The sequence below is a fragment of the Drosophila mojavensis genome, unplaced genomic scaffold (assembly GCF_018153725.1).
Source record: "Drosophila mojavensis isolate 15081-1352.22 unplaced genomic scaffold, ASM1815372v1 contig_74, whole genome shotgun sequence".
NCBI lineage: Eukaryota > Metazoa > Arthropoda > Insecta > Diptera > Drosophilidae > Drosophila > Drosophila mojavensis.
Window position 1 is genome coordinate 13,582,148 of NW_025318899.1, and position 19,603 is coordinate 13,601,750.

Sequence of the window (19,603 nt, forward strand, 5' to 3'; positions counted from 1 at the left end):
TAAATTTTATTAAATGTTTTTTAGACTTTTTGTGAATATTTATAGAACAATTAATTCTATATTTATGTATCATTTCATATTTAATTCTATATTTTCATTTATTTTTAATTAATTATTATTATTTTTACCACAATTATCGGCATTTTATTAATAGCTAGAAATAAATTATTGATCAGTTTCATTATTTATTTATTTTTATTAATTTCATCTCTTTTAATGTCAATTCAAAATTCTAAAGCAAAGACTCTCTCTTCAACCACTGTGCTCTATATATGACATACTTACAGTGTAGACTGTGTCGAAACATAATAGGAAAGTCTCAGCGGGCTGCCAGTCGTCGGCCAGCCAGCCAACCAGGAGGCGCGCCCAGGCGCGCTCTGCACACAATAAAACCACAGAATATGTTGGCAACTGGCAAAGCAGATGGATTGTCGAGAGAGCGGGAGAGCAATAGCCGTGTGCCAGCAACGGCAGAGCAGAGTGCCGAGCATAAGGGGTGACGACGATTCGAATTGGAATCTCTCTCGCTCTCGGAGTCCAACAGCAGAATCAGGACAGATGTGCGAGTGCCGCGAGTGAGCGGAGAGTTTCGCGTTTGAATGGGACAATATGAAAATTCCAAGTGGACTCGCTGCTCCGGTGGTGGCAACGGCGACTACTTAAAGAGGAACAGATTGCGTGCGGGCAGCAGTCGAAAACAGAGCTTCGAAACGAACAGTGCCACACATTGGTTGACAAGTGCATAGAAATCCCAAAATAGAACTCCATAGAGACTACGCCAAAAGTATAGCAAGTGTCCAGTGCGATGAACTTGCTCATGGATAGCCTGCCGTCGCATGCGAATTCCGCCGTGCGTCGTACAACGCCGCCACAACAGCAAACTGAGCTGCGCATCTCCACCAGCCCCACAGCAACAGCAACAACAGCAACAATGACACAGCAACAACACTCCAACAACAACAACAACAATGAGCAGCCCAGCGTGAAGACAACACTGAAGCGCTCCTTTGATGTGGCCTTTCTGATGATGCCCGATGAGCGCATCAAGCAGAAGCAGGCCGAGAAGCAGGCACGCCTACAGGAGGCACTGCAGCAGCACCAACAGCAGCCGCTCCAATTGAATCACTATCCCACGGATTTGTCGCCTCGCGCTGCCGCCTCACAGCCGCCCTCGCCGGCGGCTCTGGAGTACATTAGTTTGCTGGAGGCGCGCCAGCGCTATCCGCAGCTGGCCATACGTTCGCCCAGGGTCTACGATGATCCCACGCTGGTCATACCGTTGGTGGACTCGCCAGAGGCAACAGTGTCACCGCCACCGCCACCTATGCGCAGCGCCTTCACCAAGGTGGCCTCCTCGCTGTCCAGCTCATCGTCGCCCTCGACGGTGTCGCGGCTGGAGTCACCGGTGGATGTGAGTGCTCCACCGCTTAGCCCCGATCAATTGAGCTGCCACTCCATGAGTCCACCGATTGCCACGCCCCCACCGCGCACAAACAGCGGCGGCGGCGGCAGTCTTGGCAACAATGCACCAGCAGGAGCAGCAGGAGCAGCCGCGGGACCCAACGCGGGTTTACCCAACGGCATGCCAGCCAATCCCATCATGTATCACAACTTTCGACCAGAGTATCAATTCAATGGCGCTTTCCAGGCTGTGAATCCGATGCAGGCGCTTCAGGCACAGCAGCGATTGAAGCAGCAGCTGCTCTACAGGCCGCCAATTGCACCAAATGGCCACAGTCCCAATAGTTGCTCATCGAATCCCTCGTCGCCGCCAACGGGTCCGCCACAAGAGTTTCTGCATGCCTATCCAGGATTTGGGCCGCCTCCTCATCCGTTCGCAGTCGCTCAGCCCCTGCAGAATCCGGCCGCAGCCGCCATTCTCTCCACGCTCATTCCACCGACGCTGGCGTCCACCTTCACGCTGACCGCACAGAACGTCTGCGCCAAGTGCAACATTAGCTTCCGCATGACCAGCGATCTGGTCTACCACATGCGCTCCCACCACAAGAGCGAGGTGGCCTGCGATCCAAATCGGCGCAAGCGCGAGGAGAAGCTGCGCTGTCCCGTCTGCCAGGAGACGTTCCGCGAACGGCATCATCTCACCCGGCATATGACCGCGCACCAGGACAAGGCCAGCGATCATCAGCCCACGCCGGAGGAGTCCAGCAACGACAATGAGATCATCAATGTGGTTGGTGGCACGCCGCCGGGACGCCGATCTGGCGGCGGTGCCAAATGATCCAAGCATTTCTTCGGATACTTTTAAGCTGCTGCGCATTTTGTTAGGCTAGAGTCCGTAACACTTCCTCCCAACCCCCTGCCCCAGAAATGTTTCCATTGTGATATTAAGTTTAGTTACAGCCCCAACCTAAGTTAAAGAACCGTAGCCATTAACCTTATATAGTGCAATTCTTATCGCAACCGACTAAACTTTGTTTCCCCATCCCATTAGCGCTAGGCCAGGCAGAGCTCGATTAATCCTGCCCGTTTTATCATTGTAAAATACTAGAACTAAGTCCCATGCTCATCGGAATTAAATAGTTGATGTGCGTCTTAATGTTTACAAATAAATATCTAATTGTTATTTAAACTAAAAATATAATGCGAATTGTTTAATGGTATAAAATAGGGGAATACATGGAATACAATGGGTATTGACATATGTGAGTTTATTCTTTTATTTATCAGATGTATTTTTGCTCTTAACAGTATAAAAACTCTTTTAAGCAGAGAGACGAAGCTTTATACCCTATTCTAGAGCTACTCTATACCAAAATATACTCTGTTCATTTATATAGAAAGCAGAGAATAGAACATTTTTTTTTTTTTTTTTTTTGCATAAAAATAAGAAATTTATTATGGAACATGAAGCAACTTGAGTCAAATTCTTTTGCATTCAATCGAATTCTTGATGAAACATGATGAGAATCTTAAGTCAGGATAAAGAAAAGGAGTAACTAAGCCTCTACGGCATCATATATTGCTTAAGACTCAACTTATTTTTATTTTTCTCACACGGATCAAACTGAATACCAAGCTGAATAAATAATAATTAAATATAAATATACTAAATTAAAATACCAATTTCAAATAAGTTGCAGGTAAAATGGTATACAAGTATTTTTTTCTGAATTTAATTTGGGATACTGCTGGAATTTCAAGAACTGATAAAAATATCCTTCTCTATATATCTTATTATCAAACTTTTGTTTGCAATTTGATACACACACTTCAAAAAGTCCTCAGAATGTTATCAATAATAAAATAATAAGTACAGTAATACTAATAATAATAATAAGTAATATTCATACAAATGTTATCAATAATAAAATAATAAGTACAGTAATACTAATAATAATAATAAGTAATATTCATACAAATGTTATCGTTAATGAAAATAATAAGTATTCCCAAAAATACCTTATATATTTCTTTAAAATATGCAACCTTTTCACAGCAATTTAAATTGAAAACCCTTTTACAGTTAATGCCAAGCAATTGTCAGTTGAGTGAAAAACATAGGTTCCCAGGCTTAGAAAAAGAGCCATCAGCCGGATGCACTGGCGCAGCATACGTCATATGAGTGGACGAGAATATGTTGGCCTTGTTAGCGCAGTGAAGCCAAAATCCAGTGGGCGGGGATGCATCCGTTCGCTCAGACGTTTGCTGGGTCGCTCGCATGCCGTCCACAAGTCGAGCAGTCGAGCAGTCGAGCAACGTATGCAGCAATTAGATGCGCCAACAAAAACTGCGCTGGCGACGCTAATGAGTTGCAACTGAATCTGTGAATCTGAATCGGAGTCTGAAGCTGGGAACAGAGCTGTAAACAAGATGGAATATGAATGAAGGGTAGCCGTGCGGCATTAGACAGCGCAACTAATGTGGCATACTGCTGCCAAGTTATTTGGTATTTGGCAAGCGCTGCTCAAGTGCTTTTTGGCAGAAATGATATTCGAATTTCAATAATTCAAGGCAAACGAATGGCAACCCTTGGGATTCCCATGAGTCAAAAATTTGTAGCATGCCGAATGCCAACAAAGCGCAGCGAATGTCTTGGGTGGTGGATGCCTCGTTTTGCTGCACTCAAATGAGCCACAGCGAATTGCGTTGATTTAGCGTGGCCAAATCCTGTTAGCCCGTGCCAGTGAGCCACGCGATTCTCACAGGATCTCGCTCTTCTCTATGGCTTTCTCAACTGAGATGTATCAATTGATGGCGTAGCTAAACGCAGCTCCTCCCCGCACCTCAAGCCAAATCATGACTTGTTCGCATTGTTCCCATGATGGGATTAGCGTTTTATAGCCTTGTGTTCACAGCCACAGCCACTTGATAAAGACATTTAATGCGCCAGTGTGGGAGAGACATGAGAAACTCTGCTGTGTTGTCGAAACGATGAGCAAATTGAAAGCAGCAATTGAAGTTTGAAGCATAGCGATATGCTGGAGTTCGAGCTGCAGGAGGTGGGAAATGGGAGCTGTCTTTAGCAGTTGATTGAACTGAAGCAAATTTGGGTTTATTAAAAATCAAGCAAAGCGTGAAGGTAATTAAAGAAACGAGGTATGCCTACTATTGGAAAGGCTTGAGCTTAGCCCAATTTGACTTTGAGATGGAAGCAGACATTCAAAGAAAAGGAACAAAATTTCAGATAAGCAAAAAAATAATTCAATACAATAAAATAATGTAATATAATTTAATATAAAATAATATAATATCATATAAACATATAATATAATATAAACATAATTTGTTAGACTTAACTCAATTCGAGAACTCTACAAACTACTCTCGCATAACTTCCTTAAACTGTTCTTAAGCAACTTTATAGTTTTTTTTACGATTTATTCACTGATATGTTTGCACTCTGCAATGGACTTGGAGTCTAGTCGTGTCCCTGATTTATTTTATACATTTCCCCAATGAGCAATTTCAACTTCCTTTAAAAACAATTACAACTTCCTCCACACACACTAAAACACAGCCATGCCGGGAGTTGTGTTTGCGTCTCGTTAAGCCAACACATCGTCAAAATCACATTTCCTCATTTAAGCTAGCAGAGACAGAGAAAGGGAGAGAGAGAGAGAGAGAGAGAGTTAGAGAGAGAGGAAGAGAGTCGGCAGCTACTCACTCAAAACGACGCCCGGAGCAACCGCAGTGGCAACTCCATAATAAGCCTCATCATGACGGTCTATATAATAGCAGCCATAATCGCATTTCATATTTATCACATTTTTACGCCCACACGCAGCCGAGAGGCAGCTCACTGGATGGCACTTGCCAAACGTGCGCATTGTTTGCCTTTGCCTTTGCCTTTGCCTAACCTCGCAATTTGACCGTAAATAAATTGCCTGCTCATTTGGTAAGCACTTGCCCCAAACTTGAGCGAGCGCCTCACACTCCCAACCGACTCAGCCGCCACTGCCGCCGGCCCCCGTTGTACCAGCCAGTGTAACCCCCAAAGTGAATTTCCCAACAGCTTCCTTTCAATTTCAGAGAGCAGGAGCTACCCTGACGAACGACAAGCGACGTCGACCTCGTGTTCAAATACGTTTAAACACAATGCAAATACCGTTATAATAGCACAACAACAACAACAACAGCAACGAGCACAACAAAAAACCAGACAGCTGGGTAAGCCATTGCGCCCACAGGGCCTGGCAACGCCCCCATTCTGTAATGGAGACGTGTGCGTATGAGTGATTTTTCTCAGCTCCGCTTAAAAGTATGCAAATATTTTTCTACGAAGGGGTTGCCGCACCACTGCAGCACTGGCTGGGGTCGTGGGCGTGTCTCTAGCTGACTTTCAGTTTATGACTTTTGTGCAGTTACTGCTCCTGCTGTTGTTTGTTGTTAAGCCTCGTTAAGCGCTTCTAACTGCAGGCAATTTCATTTGCGAGCCACTCCGCCTGTGGGTCACTTAATTTCCATGTCCTTTATAAATGCTGATTAGCTATGGACAGGCCGAGATTGGCCGACAGGTATGCGCAGTCGTAGTGCCAGTTGAGTTGGACGACCCAGCCAGCAAGTCGACTTAAAACCACAGCGAGCAGCGCTCCAACTAACTGACAGCCAAGCCGCTTAAACTTTGAACTTTGTCATTTCAATTTTCGCCGAACGGATGCGCTTTGTTTCACAGAGGCTGCTGCTTGGCTTCCCTGAGCCGCCGGAAACATTGAGCTCCACAATGCGACTTTCGTTTGCCCAAAAATTGTGAATCTGTGTGAGTGTGTGTGTGTGTGCGTCTCTGTGTAGTTGCGACCGTTGCGAGGAGCTGCCGCCATTGTTTTGCGGCGGCCAAGGCACATGATGAAGTCCTGTTCCATGGCCAGGAAGTTTTTCATGCGCCATGACACTTTTTGTGCGCTACGGCAGCCATTTTATATGTGTGGGTATGCGAGTGTGTGTGTGTGTGTGTGTGTGGCTGTCTACCTTTGCAGTTTGGCTGCCGTGGCTGCTGCCACTGCCGGATTCAGAGTCAGAGACGGATACAGAGACAGAGCCTGGAGCCGTTTGTGGTTCTCGGCGCTCCATTGAAATGATTTTTGGAAGCATGGAAGCTGTTTGGCTTGCCGCAAGACAGCCGGCTTACTGACTGAACAGCAGCCAGGACAGCGCCAGGACAACATCCGCGTGTCCATGTCCGTTCGTCCTGTAATTTATGATGTGCGCTTCCTATATATATCTATTTTTTTTTTGCTACTCCTTTTCCACCCGTTGCTCGGTGCCTGCTGCCAGTTTTTAGTTTCTGCAAAACTTTTCAGAGAGCCGCGCGCCTGTTTTCTGCTGTCAGAACTTTGCGCACATAATTAATAGTTTGTAAAAGCGAGCGAACGAGCGAATTTTTAGTTTGAATGGCGCAACTTTTATGGCCGCTTGTCCGGAGTTGTTTGCTCAATTAACTTAGCAGGTAGTTAATTTTCAGAAGCCGCAGGATACCAGCTGCGGTTGCTAATTGATTTACAGCACCACAGCGTGGGAGCAAGCGCTGCGGATTGGAAGACTCTTTAAGGTGATGTTAATTTGCTGTATAAGAGAGATGACTTTGAAGAGACTTGTCCTATTATAGTTCTATTCGAGCAGGAGCTAGAATTGAAGCTAAGCTTTCTTTTGATGTACTACATATTGTTTATTCGGATCAAAAATGTAATGGGAAAAACAGATAATCAGATAACCAGAGCTATGTAAAGCAGATTTCATTCCATTTAAGGTATTATTTGATCTGATCAAAGCTGATGTAACTTAACTTATTTTTTAAACTTAATTGAAACTTGATTAGTGCCCAATCGCTTCATTTCTACATCACTTTCATTGCCCAACGTTTAGCCCCAATCTTGGGCTGGCTTACTTGGCGTATGCGCAATTCGTCTTGCTTGCGTTTTTGTGCTGCCTACCTGGCAAATGCTGCAGAGCCACGCGCGAAATATTTAGCATGTCAAATGACATATTTGCGGACTTTTTTTTGTTGTTTGTTTGTGTGTGGGTAGCAGTAGTTACCCAGCACATCAACCACTCATACAGTTGGGACCCTCTCTCTCGCTCTCTCTCACTCTGTCTGTCCCACTCTCTGCTCGTGGGCATATGTGTGCGTGTGTCTTGTGTAAATCTGTTTGGTTTGGCTGTCGCCATTTCTGCTGTTTTGTGCTCCATTTATCATTTGGCAACAATTTCGAATTTCCATACACTCAGCACATTTGCTGGCCAGAGCATTCGCATGATATACGACCGTGTCTTTAACCCAGCCAACAGGCATCAGCATCAGCACTGGAATCGGCAGCAGTAAGAGCATCCTCATCATCCTCCACTAAGCCCGGGTAGTGTGTCATCTCTTTCGATGACAACCCACCCAGCTCTCTCTCTCTCTCTCTCGCTCTCTGAGACACACACACACATGGTGTAATTTAGATAAGTGGTCATTCTTCATATTTATAATGCTCATAATTTCATAATGTGCCACGCATATGCAGCGCTTTCCCTCTCCCTCTCTGACCCACACTTCGCGCTAAATTAAAATCAGGCAAAAATCTGAGCGGGAGCTGGAAGTGGGAAGCTGTGGAGCTATGGAGCTGCGTGGCTGCCACATTGGGAACAACATGGTCAGCGTCGAGCGTTGCCTGAGCCATATATTTTATTTGGCGCGAGTTTTTGTTAGTTGTCCCAAACGGCCACCTTACAGTGGAATATGGGTATGGAGGCTGCTGCTGCTGCTGCTGCTGCCGCCGCTCTAGAAAAAATCGCGCTTGCTATATTCCATGAATATGGAACATGTGAAATCGTGAATGTTGTCGCTGCTATTTTTTCACTCGTTGCCCACCGTTTGTTGTTGTTTGTGTCTGATTTATGAGCCACATAAAAGTTAACTTAATGAAATGGCTTTTGCCCTCGCCCTGAATATTTATGTGCTCTGCCTATAACGCATTCGATAGTGTTTCACAGCGTTTGCCAATACAGAAATATCGAACAAGTCTAATGGCAAAACTAATTAATGGCAATAAAAACAGGAGCTGGTTGTTGAAAAGGCTCACACGCCTGTATATGCATATACATATAGATGCAAATGATGATTGAAACAAGTTTAATCTCAAATAGTACCTCTCGAAAGTCTCCTGAATTCAGATGGAGCTTGCATATTCTCCTCAAACTTTTATGTAATTACAATCAATTCGTATTGTATTTATAGGCAATATTCAATTCGAATTAAACAAAATCAATTAAAGTAATTATTCCTATTGAATTTTCACTACCTCAAATAAAAAAAGTTCATTGGGTTTCCTGCCCTAACATAATAATAATAATTTTTATTTTATTTATTTATTTTTTTTTTTGCAAATGAAAGTTCATGTCAAATAGAAGCTACAATTTTAATTGAATGTAGACTTCTTTTATGAATCGGGTTTTGTGACCTTACATAAACATATCTCTACATATCTCCTAACTTATTCACAAAAAAAAAAAAAAAAATAAAAATAATAATAATAATAATAATAATAATAATAATAATAATAATAATAATAATAATAATAATAATAATAATATTAATAATCGTATTTAATAATAATATTTAATTGCGCATAAATTCAAGAATAGATTTCTTGCTTCAACTAATAATTGTATTTTAAAGCCTTTTTCAAACCATCCCATAAAATTGTCTTAATTGCAATCGCAAATATGGAGGCAGACGCAGAGTTCAGTTATCTTAAACATTCGCCGCAAATTTACGATGCAAATATTTTCAGATAGAGCCAAAATGAAGGGAACAAAACTTTTTAATATTTAAAATTTGCAAATTTCTTTGGCAGCGATAACAAACAGGTTCGCCAATAAATATTGACACCATTTTGTGTTTATATGGAAAAGTTGGAGGACCGAAACTAGCGAAGGCACAGAAAGAGACAGAGCCAGACAGATAACGGTATCATTATATGTACTTCTAGAAGGCAGACAAAGAGCGAGTGGCGGTCTGGAAGCTGGAAACTAGAAACTGAAACTTTGCAAAGCGTGGAGAGCGAATCGTAAAAAATAAAATTATGCAAATTTTTATTATTTGATTATGCAAATGTTCGCGCTTGACGACCCTTGGCATAAGGACGACAATACCCGGGCCCCGACCCAAACACATGCGGGCACTGAGCTTCCGCTATGAGTTCAACAAAAAAAAAAAATGGAGAGAAGAAACAGTTAGTTGGCCCCCGTTTGGCCCCAACTGCCGGCGGCTCCCTACAGCGCAAAAATTTGAATTTTCGCTGGCGATTTCATTTTTTTCCAGCATTTCCTGGATCAGGGGAGGAGCCAAAAGGGGGGAGGGGGTAAAAACAGCGAGCGGGTGCCACTGTGGAGCATTGTCATATGTGGTTGGAAATTTTGAATCTGTTTGCAACCCCTTCGAGCGTATCCGTTTCCTTCTGTCGCGTGCGTCTCCCCACCGGCAGTCTCTACTCTCTCCACACCTCCTCCCTCCCTTCCCCTCCCCACCCCTGTCACTTGTCGTATGCGTATTTATATTTTCTCATGTTCTGCTTTGTTATGGCTGCTCTTCCTGTTTCTCCAACTGGCTGCCTCGACAGCGCTTTGCGCGCGATTTGAATCTTTTAAGCAAAATATTGTTGAAATCACTTTATGCCCGACTGACTGAGTCAGTCTGGCGGCCGTGGATGGGTGCAAAGATGTATAGCAGGACGGGGGGAATGTGTCGCGTACACCTTAAATGTTGCCTCTAATTGATATACAACACTAAGCCGTGCTCCTGCTATTCAGCCGCCAACGGAGAAAGTCACGCCGCAAACGCTTAAATTATAAAGTTGCTGATAAAAACGCGAAAGAAACCCGCGCTCGTAAATACCCCACTGATAAAAGTTGAGCATTCAGTTTTATGGCTGACTTCTAATCAGCTTGAATAATTACCGAAACGTGCTTTGCCAAAACTAAAGCGAAGAAAATTGAATCAAATGCGTAAGTGGAGTGAGGTGGAAAACGTGAAAATGGAAATGGAAATGAAAATGTAATACCATTTGTGATCGATTGAAATTAATATTCACATGAATAAGAAATTGATGTGAGAAACTGATTGGCAAAGCATACGACTTTGGGCTCTAAAATGAATTCTGGAACAACACATTAATATCTCTTATTTTTCTAAGGTTTGAGTTAAGGATTTTTTGTATATAAAATATATATGTGTGTATTATAACAAAGGACAAATTTATAGCAGACTTGCAAGAACTCAATATCTTGCTGTCTTTAGCTCTTATAATCCTCAAAAATATAATAATCATTACTACACCATCAAGCCGAAGACCCCTGCTGCCAGTCCTTAGCCTTTAGTTAGATTTAACTTTATATTAATTTTAGCTTGTTAATCAATAAACAAATAATAATCATTAGATGATTCTATATTATTAATTGTATTTAAATTTGCTATATATCATTTCTTGAAGAGAACAACGCTGAGCGCCTTTATAAACTTTTTTAACCATCTACAGCAGTTTCAAAGAATATAAACAGTTTCATATAAATCTCAACCAACACAGCGATCGATCGAGATAAGCAAAACAGAAATCGATACTCAGTAAACATTCTCTCATTGATTGATTGAAATAACACTAAAACACTTAATAGCAAATGCTAAATTTACGCCTTAAATGAATATATATATATAGAAATTAAGCCAGTTGGATCTGCTTATTGCCATCGATAACAGAGCGTAATTTGTAAGCAGTTAAGTAAACAGAGTCAAAGACGTTCATTTATGCAGCTTTGTTGCCTGGGCCAAGCTGATGATGGGCAGCTCATCAATCACACGGCCAGAGAACATAAATCAAGCCAAGAGTCAAAGTCTATAGGAGAAGTACGGGAAAAACTACTAAGAAGGCGGACTCTGACGCCTGCAGGTCATAGGCATTGCCGTAGTAGTTCGATGGAGCAACAGTCGTTCGACTTAAGCTCCACTTCCGGCGCCAAGGCAACCAAAAGCGGCCATAATAAGTAAGACGCGTAATAAAACCAAAATGCTTAGAGGCCACACACAAAAAGCCAAGAAATTGGCAAAAGAGAGATGGAGAAATAGAAGGGGGAAGGGAGGAGACTGGAGACTGGTGCTAGGCGCTGGCCCACTGACTGCGCCATATACAGAAGACAGTCTGTTTATTTACGCCGCATCGTATGTAGAAGCTTACATATGGACGCCTCCAGGGCCATGGAGAGAGCGAGGATGTGGTCGGGTAGGCGCACTGCCAAGTGCTGGTCCGGTTGTTGCGGCATCCATACGGCGGGGCACATATCACACATGTTGTTCCGAGTACACACGTATGTTGCCTGCAAGCGATAGCGTCAACGTCAACGGCAACGGCAACGGCAGCGGCAGCGCAGCAGCAGCGGTAGCAGCATCGACGTCGACAGCGACAGCCACAGCGCCTGGCCCAAATCTTGGCCAGCAATCGCAGCCAGCACATATGTGCAATCATGTGGAGCCCACCCCAGGGCCCCAATCCAAGCTAGAGACTCCATTTTGGTTTTGCCATTGGCGCTGGCAGCTGAACACGCCCATTGAGGCGCCAGGCGCATGCTCAGCGCCAGTGCGAAACGATTTCGATGTCGAATTTCTCACAAAGCCAGCCAGGAGGGAATCTTTCTCTATGCTCGCAGCTGCTTAGTGTCAAATGTGAGATGCGGCTCAGGCAGGCGGATGCTACGAATTTTAATCAAAACTAGATAAGATTCTGCAAAACAAATATCAAATAGAAAGAATGGCAAGTGCACAACAGCAGAGGGGGTTGACGGTGCGGGTGGTTGGGTGGTTGGGTGCTTGGCTGCCTGGGCTAGAGTGGACCACAAATCCTTTGTGTATGAATCATAAACGCGTTAAATTGAAACTTGGGATTTTACGCAGCTTAAGTTTTTTAGCAATTATGAGCGAAGAGTGCAGAGCTAGGAGCAAGCGAGATGGCCAGCTGAATAATAACAAAAACAGGCGTTAACACTTGTCAGCCGAGGCAGGAATATGTCACCTGCAAGCAGGAGTCTGGGACAGCAGCACAAAGCTCTGACCAAGCGCCGGCTGCTCTGATAGGGCCAAATTCAATCAACACAGTTTGGCTCGCACCACACAATAAATCTCAGTTAATAACTCGCATAAATTCATATTTATGGTCGAGCATTTGAACCTTTTTGTTTGCACAAACACACACACACACGCAGACACACACACACTCACACGCAGACAATCAAAAGTCGATTAGCATGCAACGCCCGATGGCAGTTGCCCAGCCCAGCTCAGCCCAAACCTGTGGCCCGAGCTGCAAATAGGCAAACGCAGGTAATCGCATTTCAAAAATGTTTGCCCTGTTCCCCCCCCTCGTTCAGCTCAGAAAAACAAACCAATTTTCAACCCCAGCCCAACGAAAAGTTCGTGTTGAAAATCTGCTGAAACACAATGAAAATATTTTGCCTTCCACACAAGGGATGGGCAGGCGCTAGAGCAGGAGCAGGAGCAGGAGCAGGAGGTGGAGCAGTAGCAGGGGGCTGGGACTTGTGGGCATGACTGTGACAAGTACAAGCCACTTGTGCGTTGATGATAATTTTTACATTTTTGGTAACAGACAGCGCAAGAGAACGAGAGAGACAGAAACAGTGGGCGAAAGAGATAGAGAGCGAGGTAGATAGGTTGGAGGACGGTCCAGATATCTGAAATCGGCTTATGTCGCCTGCATTGTGCTGACAATGCTGGAGGAGCTTTTGTTTTAACCAGGGCATAGATGGGGAGCTCTGGCCCAATCTGTGCGGCCAGGCATTCCATGATTTATGCCCAGTTTTAATTTAAAAGCAATCAATTTCGAAATGTGTAACCAAAAAGAGTTTAGGCAGCAAGAAACTTTCAGATAAGTTATCAAATGAAAGTTATTAATTGACTAAGAAAGCGGCAAATGGAGGCTGGGAGGAGCTTAAAGAGAAGTTATTTAAAGATGTTATAGAGGCTAGAGGCTGGAGCACTCACTAATAAGTTTCATCCTCATCACCTGGGTCAATTGTTGCTCTGCTGACAAGAGGTGTCATTAGCAATAGTCTAGGTAAAAGAAAGCAGAAACCCATTATAAAATTCAATTATGTCAAGCATTCAGTTATCTTGATGCATTCTGCTTGGCTAATGAGCTGCCGTTGACCAGCGATCGTATCAGTTCGAGACGCCGCAACGTGCAAAGGGAAATCAATTAAAATTTATCACTTTATTTTCATTAAGAGACAAAAGTCAAGCGAAAATCCCCAAGGTGCAATTCGTTATCAATTCGCAGGACAATGGCGGCTCGGATGTGGCTTAACTGTAATTTGTCCGGGCGTCGACGCAACGTTACGTTCCTGTTATCTTGCCAACAAGGAAGACAATAAAACGCCACAGCGTTTGTCGCTTTAAATAATAAAAACATTTGATTTGCCAAAGGCGGCACGTGCCCGGACAAGGAGCCGGGATGAACAGCCGGGCTGGGCTGGCAGTGCGCAACCAAATCGCAGATAAAACCAACGCGTAAATTAATGGCCGACACGTGTCCTTGACGCTGCCACAAAGACAGCCAACAGCCAAGTGTGGCAGGCATCGGCTTGGCCACTAAGCTGCGAATTGATACTCGACTTGGGATTGACTCTCTGTCCACGCTGGGTGGTCTCCATGTGTGAATGGCCTGCTTACGGACAACAAATTATCAGCTCCGTGTGGGATCTGTTTGTGGTGCGGCTGCTGATAATTGAGGCGTAAATGTTGACACACGTCCCGAGAACTTCATCCGCCTCTCCGACTCCAACTGGAGTTTATGCGTGCGACAATTGCCAATCAGATTTACGAGTGCTCAGCAAGTGTGTGGAAGAGTTTTTCGGTTTTAGTGCAGCTATTCAGTTTTAGTAGAGCTACAGCCATTGGCGGCAACAAAGTCTATGATAACCCCATCAAACTTTTATAGGGTATGCAAAGCTCGTGAATCGACCATTTGCGTGGTGCATAAAAAAGTTAATAAGCTGCACCACATCAACATCAAATGGCTGAAACAAAGAAGTTCACACAAACAAAGGCGCCTTTTGATTTTCCAGTCGAGGAACCATTTTCAAAACCTTTGACCATATGTGATAAAAATAAAGTCGAGATATGAGGGGTGTCATTGCCTAAATACCCTATATATATTATGAGTTAAGGCTTTATTCCATTCTGAACAAGCTATATGCAGTTCTGTTTGATATGGCGACTTCATATGGAAGAATTTATATCGGCAGTGACCGACTGAGAAATACCCTAAAACTTCTGCTCTTTAAAGATTCTAGATTAGATTGAGAAAAAATAAATTAAACGAAGATTATTCTTTATCTGTATTTACTCAATGATCAGCTACATATATAATAAACATGCTGACCTTAGGTCTTTAAAGTAATGGTATAGCAAACATTAAATACGGATATGAAAATATGAAGAATATTGAATATTTTTTTAAAGAAATCTTCAACTGAATATTATTGAATATTATTTTGAGCTGAATATGAATATAATGGAAAAATATAATAAGTGTATGATTCTTGTATGAATCAACGGGCAAAGAGACATTTAGATAGAGAGACTCATGAAGGCACTGACAGGTGGATCGATTTTCAGGCAGAGCTAGAGCAACTAGACTGTTGATTATGTATGTAGATATATGTAATATACATTCATATGATGAAATTACACACCCTGATATATATACATACCAAAATATAATATATTGCTTAAAGTATAATAAATAAACAAACATTTTTTTAATGAATATTGCTTATATTATAATTTTAACGATTTTTATACTTAACTACATATTATAAATGTAAAAATGTAAACTTCATGATATAATTCTCAGACTGAATTGATATACACTCAAACCCGCAACAGTTTTGCAGACTCTCATAAACAATCATTATAGAAATCAACCCCCAGCAACATCAACATTTTTTACCTCATGAATAAGGGTATACAACAAATACTTCAGCCAACTCCGCCTTCCGTTCCACCCATGGAAATTAAAAACAAAGTCACACCACAAAGGCAACTGGAATACCTGATTGTATGGGACGCCTGACATATGGCCACTTGGTCGCAATAGAAAATCAGTGAAGGATATGCTAACAACACGAATGATTTTGTGGCAGAGGCAAAGCAATTGTCAAATAACCACAGGACATGCACTTGGACGCATCTTGTGTGTGATTGGGCACAGGATGTGTGGCTGGGTGTGGAGGCTTGTTGCCTGGTTAATGATGAATATGCTGATGGGGATTCGATTGGACCCAGTCCAGTTGCTTTGATCCCTGATTGAAGCACAGCTGTGACACTGATTGATGGGCCAGCCCAGCCCTGAGCTCGCCGCATCAGCGATTGCTTTAATCGAAATTCCGTGGGCGGATCGAAACTACAATGTATAAATGTTGTCAACTGTGGGTCACATAAAAAATAATGACCAGCAGAGATAAAATGCTTTTTCTCTCTCTCTCTCTCTCTCTCTCTCTCAGTTTTTATGTTATTGTTCCACTTCGACAGCAGTCGCAAACAATATTTAAATTTTAAAAAGTTTCCAGTGTTATGGTTAAATGAAGCAGAAGCAAGATTGTCGCCCCAAACACAAATGTTTGGATGTTGGATTTTATATGCCAAGTTTGTGGCTCCAGCAGACGCTCGCAAAATGGAAAACAATGGCAGAGCCAGAGGCACGCCCAGCTGTGATAGACACGCCCACACAATCGAATTTGCACACTGGACACATTTTGGAAATTGATACAGATAGGAACAAAAAAAAAAGGGACACCGGACACTCGATGGAACGAACTATCAAAGTATTTGGCAATAAATCATAAATCAATACGAGCGAACTCTGGCGGACAGGGCAATCGGAAGCGTTTTTCCCTTGTGTCCCTTTGCTGGCCAAGGGCTGGCTAATGATGTCTTAAAAAACGATTTCGGGCAGGAGCAAGAAAAAATAGACGTGGCAATGTCACAAAACGAGGGCAATTGATGTCCCCAGGTCAAACGCATTAACAAAATTGCCGTTTCAGCTGCCGAGGCTCTATATCAACTATATATATATATATATATTTATATACATATGTATACGTGTGTGTGTGTGTCCCTGGAAAATTGAATTTCCACGGCGCTAAGTGACGGCGCCAGCAGAGCAACAATATTCTTCCAAATCGGCTTTAAGTCATGAAAAATAATAGACAACCCTCGACGAGTAGTAAAAAGCAGATTGCGAGGCGCCTCAGCAGCCAACAAAAATAAATAAAAGAGATTTTGGAACACATGCTGTGCCGCATATGATGGCCGACGTCGGGGACGCTCAGCGCTTATCAACTGAGAAACACTCATGGGTAGAGTGGGGAGAGCAAAGCAACATGTGAGACTCCAAGGAGAAATAATTGAAATATATACATACATATGCAAATATATAGCTGTCTATATTGCTAGAGGTTAGTCTCGATCATTGCATATCCAGGTCACCGGGTATCTCTGAGTCCTCAATGGTGCGCGAGGCGGGTATATAAACCTTGAAGGCAAACTTGGACTTTACAAAAGAGCCGGTGTTCAGCACGGTGCAGTCATGCTGAGTGCTGGAAAAGCTTTGGCACGAATCACCCATCACAATAAGATCGGGCAGTGGATACAGCCACAGGGCTGGATCGTAATCCCAGTGCACGGGCATGGCTATGGGATGTATGGGCACCAGGTGACCCTGGCAGACGAGCGTGCGCGCAAAATGCTGCTCAATGTGCGTTGTGTCTGGCGGAAAGTGCAGTGTATTGCGACAAAATTTGGCCATGAGATCCAGTCGACAGACCACAATCTGTTGCGTGCAATACTGCAGCCGGCAAGGATTCGTAGCCAGCTGGGTGCGAGGCCAAGCCTTGAGCAGGCCAGCGGCCAGGCACTCGGGCAATGGAGCGCGTGGCAATATATTTGGAGCCGTTGGATCCTCGACAGAGGGCACCAGAATCAAATCGGTTTGTTTTTTCAAATGCTCGCAACCGGCAGCTAAGGCGCCCAGTGCATCCAAGTGCTGACGCAGCTCATGATGATTGCGTGTACCGGCCGTAAAGGGTCCCATCAATACAATCGCTTGCGGCGGACAGGAATCATAGCCGACAAAAAGCTGACGCAGCTTCTCCATAACAATAGGCAGATCCAAGCGCACATCGGACAGGAATACAATCGTTGTTTCCGTATTGGTGCGTTCCAATTCCTGCAAACGAGGCGAGTATTTCAGTAGCTTGGCAGCCTCGCCGCCCCAACTGTTGCCCGTGCCAAAGAAGGCGCGACTGCTCGTAGCTGGCTCAGCGGGCGGAAAGCCCAGACCATCAACTGTAAAGAAAATTCGATTACTTAATATACAGCCTCTCTTGGAGTTCGGTTGCAACTCACCTTTTAACACTCCATTTGCATAGCTGCCCTCGGCTAGGACAAAGCAGCCCTCGCAGAAGAAGCCGGCATGAAAGCGAGCGCCACTCAAGTCAAGTTGCACACAGCCTGTTGGATCCTCCACATAGAACTTGCCTTCCTTCAGCTGGGTAAGCAAGCCCAGCACTACGGCCTCCTTTAAGCTGGATGTCGCCAGTAAATTTTCTGCATACTGCAACTTGAATTTTTTGGTTTGGGCATCAGCTGCAACGCCGTCCTGTATGACTGCCGGTGCAAATAGATCATGACGCAGTGTCTTCTGCAGTAGCATTGCATATCGCTGTTGCATATAGTCGGATTTCATTCGAGGCTGTGGCAGCAGACAACGCGGTCGCGAGTCCAGCTCGAACTTCTTGATACGCGTGTTGTAGCGATAGCGGGGCACCGTGAATGCATCAATAAGGGAGAAAATAGTCTCGCCCTCATCCAGACCAACACGATTTAACTCATTGATTGCCTTTTCCAAGGCTTCCCGTTCTACATGCGGCGTTGCTAGCTTCTGTCCCTGCAAATTCTCCGTTATGATTGTCAACCATTTCTCACGTTCGGTTGGCTCGAAGGGCAGTAGCTGTTCGGCAAGGAAGCTGCTGTTTTCGGAGCGGATCAGAAAGCCACATAGCTTAAACGATGTTGTAATGCGCTTTCGCAAATGCGCTAATTCGTCCATTGTTTACGAATTAAATTTATTTAGCACAAGCACAACCTGTTGATACTCTTATGATTTTGGCGCCATTTGAACTAATGAGCGAACGAACCAATGGTGGAACTAGAGCGGCGCATACTTTTCAACACTGAAATTGTGGTGGCTCGTCGATTCATTTATCTGCACTTAAAAATACAAACAAAAATACTTCTCTATTTAATAAATATTAATGCATTTTTATTATATATATATTATTGATAGTTATCATTATCGCTATCCGTATTCTCTTCCTTAATAAGCTCCTGCTGCTCTTGCACGTTTAGCTTTAATTGAGCAATTGTGTCGTGAAGAGCCACAAGTTTGCGGGAACTGCTTCTCAAATTTTCAACGCGCTGACGGGTGGCTAAATAACAATCCAAAGCATTTTGATTATCCGAGTTGCTATCTACGTTCACAATTTGTTGCATGAGCTGTTGAAACTGTTCCAATATCTTTGTCAGTGCCAGCTCACAATCGGCATTTAAATTATACAGATTTTGCGGCTCAGCATTATTTTTTAATGGCGGTGACATCGAAGCCTGCTCTTCAACCTGCAAAAGGGTGTTGTTCGACTTCTCCATGATTTCACCGATCTTAATTCCTTGCTTGACCATACTTTCTCGTGCGGTGACTGCAATATGGTTATACGATGAGATAATGAACTTGAAAAAGAGATTCCTATTTACCGAGACCCTCCAATACATCGTCAATTATCTCAGACATTTAAATTTTTGTTGAGCGTGTTATCAAAGTTATTATCGTAATCGTTTCCACAAACAATGTTGAGTTCGCAATGAACTGTCATTTGTCAGTGATGCCACTATATTCAATCATACTTATGATTTTAATCATTGCACAATAAACCTGCATATATTATGCTATATAATGCAGTGTTGGTATGTTATATCTTTCAAACGACGACCTTATTAAATGACACACTGTGTTTAGTCCTAACCATAACAATTGAAAATGATTTT

At 43.5% G+C, this 19,603-nt stretch overlaps 3 protein-coding genes across 3 annotated transcripts; 1 reads left to right on the forward strand and 2 right to left on the reverse strand.

The window, feature by feature from the left end:
• The first annotated feature begins 228 nt into the window (after positions 1-228).
• Positions 229-2,640, forward strand: LOC6582362 (PR domain zinc finger protein 8). The gene has a single exon (XM_002008029.4). The coding sequence runs from the start codon at positions 806-808 to the stop codon at positions 2,237-2,239; it is 1,434 nt and encodes a 477-aa protein (XP_002008065.4). The 5' UTR covers positions 229-805; the 3' UTR covers positions 2,240-2,640.
• Positions 2,641-15,985: 13,345 nt separating this feature from the next.
• Positions 15,986-18,692, reverse strand: LOC6582363 (DNA polymerase epsilon subunit 2). Its single transcript, XM_002008030.4, has 2 exons — positions 17,909-18,692; positions 15,986-17,848 (listed from the first exon to the last, which is right to left on the reverse strand). Exons 1-2 carry the CDS (start codon positions 18,609-18,611, stop codon positions 16,971-16,973), a joined length of 1,581 nt encoding a protein of 526 aa, XP_002008066.1. The 5' UTR covers positions 18,612-18,692; the 3' UTR covers positions 15,986-16,970.
• A 110-nt stretch (positions 18,693-18,802) lies between these two features.
• On the reverse strand, positions 18,803-19,431 carry LOC6582364 (augmin complex subunit msd1). Its single transcript, XM_002008031.4, has 2 exons — positions 19,313-19,431; positions 18,803-19,257 (listed from the first exon to the last, which is right to left on the reverse strand). The coding sequence occupies exons 1-2, from the start codon at positions 19,347-19,349 to the stop codon at positions 18,839-18,841; spliced, it is 456 nt and encodes a 151-aa protein (XP_002008067.1). The 5' UTR covers positions 19,350-19,431; the 3' UTR covers positions 18,803-18,838.
• Positions 19,432-19,603: the final 172 nt, after the last annotated feature.

Excerpts from the sequence above, each read along its gene's own strand:
- LOC6582362 (XM_002008029.4), top strand. The coding sequence starts at position 806 with ATGAACTTGCTCATGGATAGCCTGCCGTCGCATGCGAATTCCGCCGTG.
- LOC6582363 (XM_002008030.4), bottom strand. The coding sequence starts at position 18,611 with ATGGACGAATTAGCGCATTTGCGAAAGCGCATTACAACATCGTTTAAG. Across the intron at positions 17,849-17,908 it reads TGCAAATGGAGTGTTAAAAG|TTGATGGTCTGGGCTTTCCG; the intron begins GTGAGTTGCAAC and ends TTTTCTTTACAG.
- LOC6582364 (XM_002008031.4), bottom strand. The coding sequence starts at position 19,349 with ATGTCTGAGATAATTGACGATGTATTGGAGGGTCTCG. Across the intron at positions 19,258-19,312 it reads CGATGTATTGGAGGGTCTCG|TCACCGCACGAGAAAGTATG; the intron begins GTAAATAGGAAT and ends ACCATATTGCAG.